Source organism: Rutidosis leptorrhynchoides, chromosome 3, assembly GCF_046630445.1.
Source record: "Rutidosis leptorrhynchoides isolate AG116_Rl617_1_P2 chromosome 3, CSIRO_AGI_Rlap_v1, whole genome shotgun sequence".
Taxonomy (NCBI): Eukaryota; Viridiplantae; Streptophyta; class Magnoliopsida; order Asterales; family Asteraceae; genus Rutidosis; species Rutidosis leptorrhynchoides.
In genome coordinates, this window is record NC_092335.1 from 602,135,060 (window position 1) to 602,143,619 (window position 8,560).

At 30.8% G+C, this 8,560-nt stretch overlaps 1 protein-coding gene across 1 annotated transcript; it reads left to right on the plus strand.

The window, feature by feature from the left end:
* The first annotated feature begins 967 nt into the window (after positions 1–967).
* On the plus strand, positions 968–8,154 carry LOC139898831 (probable beta-D-xylosidase 7). The gene is made up of 6 exons (XM_071881629.1): positions 968–1,360; positions 2,986–3,288; positions 4,934–5,103; positions 5,325–5,422; positions 5,995–6,756; positions 7,420–8,154. The coding sequence occupies exons 1-6, from the start codon at positions 968–970 to the stop codon at positions 8,010–8,012; spliced, it is 2,319 nt and encodes a 772-aa protein (XP_071737730.1). The 3' UTR covers positions 8,013–8,154.
* Positions 8,155–8,560: the final 406 nt, after the last annotated feature.

Genomic DNA, 8,560 nt, shown 5'->3' on the forward strand with positions numbered 1-8,560 from the left:
GTATTAATGTAATCAACAATAATAATACTAATAATAATAATAGTAATGATAATACTCTTAATAATAATAATAATAATATTGTTTTTAATCATAATGACAATACTGATAATAATGATATTAATTATTGATATATTGTTTAAAAATGATATTAATAATAATAATATCAATATATCAAATTAATGCGTAATTATTTATAAATAATTGTTCGTGAATCGTCTGAATCATATAAAAGTTAAGTTTAAATTTAGTCGAAAATTTCCGGATTGTCGTACTTTCTTAGTTCTGGTCCACGCTATAACTAAAGAAATCTTTATGAATCTCCCATAATATTACTTGATATTAAGGGTGCGTTTGATAAAATTGGATGATTTATCGTTAGATGACTTGTAATATAAATGATTTAAAGATTTTTACTAAATTGTTTATGAATGACAATAACTTGTTTGACAATCATCTTGAACAAATGATATAAATGATATAAAATTACCTTATTAACCTTTAACATGAATAAACATTACAATATGGTTGTTTAATAAGTGTTATTGATACAATTTAAAAAGAAATGTAACATAAAATTTAGATGTTTAATAGTTAAGAGTTAATTTCAAATCGAAATAGTTCGACATCAATGGTGAATCATTTAACATTATTTGTCATTCAAATTGTCAACGCTCAACAATCCTTTAAAGTAGGATGAACCGTCAATTTTTAGTTGGATGAACCTTCAATTATTTTTTTTACTTTTTATCTTTTTCCACTGAATCCATCCAAATACTCACAATATATTCCAATTTTATCCCAAAAACATTTTGATTTGTTTCTCTATTTAACCAACCCACAAACTTACCGATCACCTTTCACAAATACCAAACCAAGTACAAAAGGGCAATTTAGTCTTTTCCCTACATCTCCCCTCTTTATATCCGACACAAAACAAAACTCCCCCTTCACAACTCCAAAACACAAAATGAAATCTCATCTCCTTCTCCTATGTCTCACATTCACACTAACATTCTTACTCACCGAGTCAACTCAGCCACCATTCGCTTGTGACACATCAAACCCACTAACCAAAACACTCCCATTTTGCAAACTCAGTCTACCCATTTCTGTCCGAGTCAAAGACCTGGTTTCCCGCCTCACACTCGATGAAAAAATATTGCAACTCGTGACCACTGCACCGGCGATTCCGAGACTCGGTATCCCGGCGTACGAGTGGTGGTCGGAAGCATTGCACGGTGTTTCGAATTCAGGTTTTGGGATATTTTTCAATGGGACTATTAAATCTGCTACTAGTTTCCCACAAGTTATACTTACTGCTGCTTCTTTTGATTCAAGGTTGTGGTATCGAATCGGTCAGGTAATTATTTAACCGAGTTAACTCAGTATTATATTCTTAGCAAGAGTTTTTAAGTTTCCAATTTATCAGAATTAATTTTTTTTTTATATTTATATTATCAGCTTATGTTACCATTTTGTCAATGTCTCCTTAATCATAATATTTGTATGTTTGCAAATTGTTACTCCCTGAATGTTAAATTTATTCATTTACTCATGATATCCTTTTTGGGCAATTTTATAAGGATATGATTGAATTGAATTAGTAATTTAGTATATAAGTTACATGTAAAACCTAATGATTTCCTTTGACTGTAAATTTATATTACATTACTAGTTGTCTCAAAATGAATTAGTATTTAATTGTTATTGGCATAATAAATGCATAATCAATATCAATATTTATGAAGATTTAAGGGTAAACTTGTGATCTTTAAACAATTGTAGAAACAGGTGTTTTACTTGTACAATGAGTGTTGTAGAAAGTTATGCCTACAATATAATAAAGTGTATTTTTTGTTTGTAACAATATAACAATATAGTAATGAACTAAATAATTTTCTTTGTCTTGTTTATATTTTTGAAAAATTTTACTACCTAAACCATGTTGTGTAGGTCGGTGATCATCAGACATATACACTCTGCTATAAATAAATCTCTGTTAATCAAATGACCATTAAATTTGGCAATTTACAATCATTACAAGATCTATTGTTATTTTAACATAGTACATTACCTTATTTGGCCTTATTTTCATTATTTTATTTTTATTTCTATTGTAGATCTACTTCCATTTACAAAATATATCTTCACTATGTTTTAAATTTTCTTTTGGATTTGGATTGAATAGCAATCTTACCAAATTTGAAGTATATGTCCAAAAGCCATCACTAATATATTTGAATTAGTGAAATGACCCGTGAAATCACGGGATTGTTTAAAAAAAAAAAATTAATGACATGTTTTAGATATTAAATGAATGTAAATGCTAAAGTAATTTATTCTAATGACCCGTTTGAATTGTTTTTACAAATAGATAGAGACATGTATTTTCGCTTACATATGTAACCTAATTAATTTCGTAAAAAGAATTCATATTTGAATATTAATTATATAATTATTATATTAAAAGTAAATAATAATAATAAAGTTCGCTCAAAGTTGAGTATTTATATTTTTAATAATAATAATGATAATTATTAGTATTAATAAATGCCTTTTAAATTTTTTTAGAAAATTAAAATTACAATTTGGAGAGATTAGTATTTTCCTTTTATAAAAGATTTCATATTATTTTTTTAATTAAACTATTATGACATCATCATTATAAAAATTAAAGGGTAATTAGCTAAATGATGACATATCATTTTAGAGTTTTATTAGACTATATAGATAGATGGTGGTTGATAGTTTTCAACATCAATAATATGTCCCACTAATTATACACTGGTTTAGCATGCAAGTTAATTCATATTATATTAATTTTCTATTCTCTAATGATTATATGTCAATATGGGTTAAGAACTTGTTTAAGAAGATTAAATTTTCTTGATAACTTAAAATATCTTCTATTGTTGTATCTATGTATAAGAGAATAATTAACATGTATGAAGATGGTGAAAAACTGTTATTTTTTTAATTGATTAGGCAATTGGATTGGAGGCAAGAGCAGTGTATAACCAAGGACAAGCTCATGGGATGACATTTTGGGCCCCAAACATTAATGTGTTTAGGGACCCAAGGTGGGGCCGGGGTCAAGAGACACCTGGAGAGGATCCATTGGTGAGTGGCAAATATGCAATTTCTTATGTTAGAGGGGTCCAAGGTGACACTTATCAAGGTGGAGGGCTTAAAGATGGTCATCTTCAAGCTTCTGCTTGTTGCAAACATTTCACTGCTTATGATTTAGATCATTGGAAAGGTGTTAGTAGATTTGGTTATGATGCTAAGGTTAGTTTGTTTTCACTTTACCTCCTTATACTTTTGCTCGTGGGCAATTACAACCCGGTACTTTACTTTTATAGTGAAAATACCAACTTTGTATAATCCTATGCGCTTTCACTTCAAACATTAGATATGCAACTAAACATTATATACAATTGTCTCTTGAGACTTGAACTTGCAACTTAGGTTGACGCATATACATTTAGCCATTTAGGTGATTATATACTTCTTAGAACATTGTTTTATTGTGTACATAATCTATCTATTTTATCTAATAAATGGGAGTTTGAGCTGAGGTAATCATATGCTTTCAAGAGTTGTACTATGTGCTTTTAAGAGTTGTAAGGTTAACTTTGATGATGTCATATGCTTTTCATAAAATATAATATTTTAATAAGTGAATTAATTAGTTAATACGGATTAAAATTTAGACAAGAAACTTTAATTTAATTGGCTCATCCACCATTTCAAAAGAATGTTTTATTTATTGGTGTATGTGCACCACCCTTTTCAAATTCAAACAAGCACCATAATAAATGACTATATTTATTTCGCTGTTAATAAAATAAAAATTTATTTCACTATTAAAAAACTAAAAATTTATTTACTAAATCATCTTTTTACTTTCATATTTCAAAATTTTCAATATCAATTCATCTTTCGATTGATTGATTGATATTATTTGCCATTTATTCAATTTCTACCATTTTCGGTATTTACTGAATGAATAATGGCAATACATTGGAAATATATATTTAACAAGCCTTCACAATACTCAACATCTTGAGGCTACACAATTTATTTATATAGTTTTAGTTATTCAAAAAAAATTCACAATATCTTTAAATGTATTTTTACTACTGCATGATACTAAAATTATAAACATTTTATAATAAATTATATATATATATATATATATATATTATGAATATTTAAATTCAATTAATTTAAGTAAATACGGAGTAATTAATATTTATTAACGGGTCAATGACACTAACATTATAATGTAGAGTTTTTTACCAAACCCGTGAATTTACGGGTCAATGAACTAGTACTAAATGAATAGTATCACTACTTGGTAAATATCTTAAAATATTTTAAATTAAAGATGATAAAAAAAAGATGATAAAAAAATATTAATTTCAAGAAATTATTCCTTTTACTTGAAATGTGGGCTTGCTATACATTATTGTAATAGAATGATTGATGCCTCTTACCGGATTTTGTGCATTGGTTTTTCTTTATGTTTTGGAGTCTTTTATGTTATGGATACTATTATTTTAATGAATTTATAATAAGCACACTTGGACTATCCATTTCTGAATTTTCGTCCAAATTTCCAAAAAGCACTTTGGTGTGGGTCCACGACCCATGACCAAAATTAAAGGAGTTTAATTGGTTAATTTCTTATTTTTAAATTGATTAATCTCATTAGTTGTCATGTACAGTAGTATATATGTACAAAATTATTGTCACTATATCATTATAAACCTGTATAACATATCCAAACCTAAGTAAAAAGAAGTATTATATTATATTGTCTTATATAAGAAAAACCTTGATCATTTTATCAGTGTTTTTCGGTATCTGGATTGTGTTTTTCGTTGGTTGAAATAACGATATTCCTGAAATTAGTTCACCGTGAAAATAGGTATCTAAACAGGATCTTGCTGACACATATCAACCACCGTTTCAAAGTTGCATACAACATGCTCAAGCTAGCGGGATTATGTGTGCTTATAATCGGGTGAATGGAGTCCCGAATTGTGCTGATGAAAATCTTCTAACCAACATTGCTCGAAAACAATGGGGCTTTCAAGGGTAATTATCCCATAATTGAAAGCTGCAATACTCAGTTTTTAACATATCATGAGATTAACAAAATTTATATGTTTGAAATATTTCTATAGTACATTACGTATTTAAACATTTCATGCTTTTTATCTAAACCGTGTCAAGTCAGATGTTACGATTTACATAAGTTGTTTCTTTTGTATTCGTTAAGGGTGAGGGCATATTGGTGATTTCACTTATTTGTTCAGGTATATCACTTCAGATTGTGATGCAGTTTCCATTATATATGATGTTCATAAATATGCAAAAACACCAGAAGATGCAGTTGCTGAAGTGCTTAAAGCAGGTACGTCTTTTAAGTTTTGACTACTTGTAATGTTTAACAGATTCTGAATCTTAAACCTGTAAAATTTTCTAGTTATGTATATTATAAATATCTGTTGTGTAGTACTCACATAAATAAATAAATAAACAACAACAAAAATGAAAATAGATAAAAGTTTTTCGAATCTTGTGAACACATATATAATCATCTTATCTTACATGTGTCTGATTTACTCAAAATTTTGGACCATGGTGGTTGTTTGGTCCACATATTGGGCGTGAACTAAAGTCAGTATACTAATAGACATCTGGTCCAGGTCCATACACATGGCCCTTATAATAATTGGGCTGTTATCCTTTTTTGACTTTTCTTATTGACCAATATATAGAAAATAAGACATCTGGTCCATACACGCATAGTCCCTATGCTTTACCTCAATTTTCGAATATAGTCCCCAACCTTTTTTTGCGTTAGTAGTCCTCGTGGTTAGTAATTTTTGCGTGGATAGTCCCTGCGTCTGACGGTCGTTACATTTTTTCATTAACTTAATTTGGGTTTTACTGCTTTTACTTATATTTATGAAAAATTTACAGGAATGGACGTTAACTGTGGTTCCTACTTAAAGAACCACACAAAATCAGCAGTCCAACAAAAGAAAGTCCTTGAATCCGATATAGACCGAGCCCTTCACAATCTGTTCACAATGCGAATGCGACTCGGGTTGTTTAACGGCAACCCAGCTTTACTCCCATACGGCTCAATCGGTCCGAACCAAGTCTGCACCAAAGAGCACCAGGACCTAGCCCTTGACGCTGCAAGAAACGGCATTGTCCTTTTAAAGAACTCTGCTAAACTCCTCCCACTAAAAAAAACCATCTCATCATTGGCAGTTATAGGTCCTAATGCCAACTCAGCAAATACCCTAGTTGGGAACTACGCAGGCCCACCTTGCAAATCCATCGAACCGCTCAAAGCACTTCAGAGTTACGTGAAAAACACGCAGTATGTTAAAGGATGTAACTATGTTAACTGTACTTATGCTGATATTAGTGAAGCAGTTGAGGTGGCTAAAAAGGTGGATTATGTGGTTTTGTTTATGGGGTTGGATCAGGGTGAGGAAAGGGAGGATTTTGATCGTGTGGATTTGGTGCTGCCAGGTCAGCAACAGGCTTTAATCACTGCTGTTGCTAAAGCGGCTAAGAAACCGGTGATCTTGGTGATGATTTGTGGTGGTCCGGTTGATATCTCGTTCGCGAAACGTGATCCGAAGATTGGTGGGATTTTGTGGGGTGGTTATCCGGGTGAATCGGGTGGTATTGCGCTTGCTGAAATCATCTTTGGTGATCATAATCCAGGTAAAGTTCAAAATTTCTTCAAGATGTAGCTTTTTTAGATTGTAAATGATTAGTTATTTAGTTTCTTTCGGTCATTATGTACCCGAAATCATCTTTAGTGATCATTATCCTGGTAAAGTTCAAAACTTTCTTCAAAATGTAGCTTTTTTAATTTGTGAATGATTAGTTATATACTACGTAGTTTCTTTTGGTTATTATTATATACCCGAAATCATATTTGGTGATCATAATTTTTGGTAAAGTTCAAAACTTTCTTCAAGATTTAGGTTTTTTAGTTTGTAATTGATTAGTTATTTAGTTTCTTTTGGTTATTATGTACCCAAAATCATCTTTGGTGATCAAAGTTTATAACTTTCTTCAAGATGTAGCTTTTTTAGATTGTTAATGATTAGTTATATAGTTTCTTTTGGTTGATATGTACCCAAAATCATCTTTGGTGATCATAATCCTGGTAAAGTTCATAACTTTCTTCAAGATGTAGCTTTTTTAGAATGTTAATGATTAGTTATATAGTTTCTTTCGGTTATTATGTACCCGAAATCATCTTTGGTTATCATAATCCGGGTAGAGTTCAAAACTTTCTTCTAGATGTAACTTTTTTAGATTGTAAATGATTAGTTATTTAGTTATTTTCGGTTATTATGTACCTGGACTTTTTTGCAGGAGGAAAACTACCGATGACATGGTACCCGAAGGAATTCGTCAAGATACCAATGACCGATATGAGAATGAGACCGGAACCATCAACGGGCTATCCGGGTCGTACGTATAGATTCTACACGGGTCGAAAAGTGTATCGGTTTGGATACGGGCTCAGCTACTCAAAGTACACATACAAATTCGTTAACGTCACACAAAACAAACTCTCGTTAAGTCAAATCTCAACCACCGGGACCACACTTCAAAACTCAGACTCACTTCATTACACGTCAGTAACGGACGTAGAAACCGAATCTTGCGAAAAAGCAAAGTTTTCAGCAACCGTTGGAGTCCAAAATCACGGTGAAATGGAAGGTAAACACCCTGTTTTGTTATTTGTGAAGCGGAATCAAGTTGGAAATGGTAAACCGATGCAAGAATTAGCCGCGTTTGAAAGTGTGAAAACAAATGGTGGTGAAAAGGTTGAAGTTGAATTTGTTATCAGCCCGTGTGAGCATTTTAGGGCAGCGAATGAAGACGGGTTGATGGTGATTGAAGAGGGGTCACATTATCTTGCTGTTGGTGATCAACAATACCCGATTTCTGTTTTACCTTGAAGTTGATGGATCTTTTAAAAAGTTTCAACTTAAGGTAATATGGTGCATTGCAGTTTTACTGCAGAGTTTTTTGGTTAATTTTATAGATTAATGTACTTTGTGGAGTGACACATATCATAACTCATTGAAAGATTGTGGTTTTAGTAACATTTGAATCTATAAAATTTGCTGTTGAACTATAGTTTGAAAGTATTTGTTGCAAGTTGCATTGGGCCGAACAATATCAGTGGAGTCCGAACATGGAAGTGTTCGGACGTGGTTCACGTACAAATAAACTTTGATAGTTACTCGGTAACGTTCTAGAAAAAAACATGTCAACACGAGTCCAAATAAACTTTGTGCAGGTATGTTAGAACAAATGATGTGTTTTGTCAAAAAAAAAAAAAAAAAAAAAAAAATTGTATTTTATAATAAAATTTTGAAAAAATGTATTTTTACCAATTTGCAAGTGTCCTTTGATCAAGTCTTGAACTTCAGGTAAAAATATATGTTATAAATGGTTAAACTCCTTGTTGAAAATGAATGCAGCTATTAAAATAAACTGTGAT

Bases quoted from the DNA above. Each gene is read 5' to 3' on its own strand.
- LOC139898831 (XM_071881629.1), top strand. From the start codon at position 968: ATGAAATCTCATCTCCTTCTCCTATGTCTCACATTCACACTAACATTC. The intron at 1,361-2,985 runs GTAATTATTTAA...TTAATTGATTAG, and splicing joins TGTGGTATCGAATCGGTCAG to GCAATTGGATTGGAGGCAAG. The intron at 6,757-7,419 runs GTAAAGTTCAAA...ACTTTTTTGCAG, and splicing joins CTTTGGTGATCATAATCCAG to GAGGAAAACTACCGATGACA.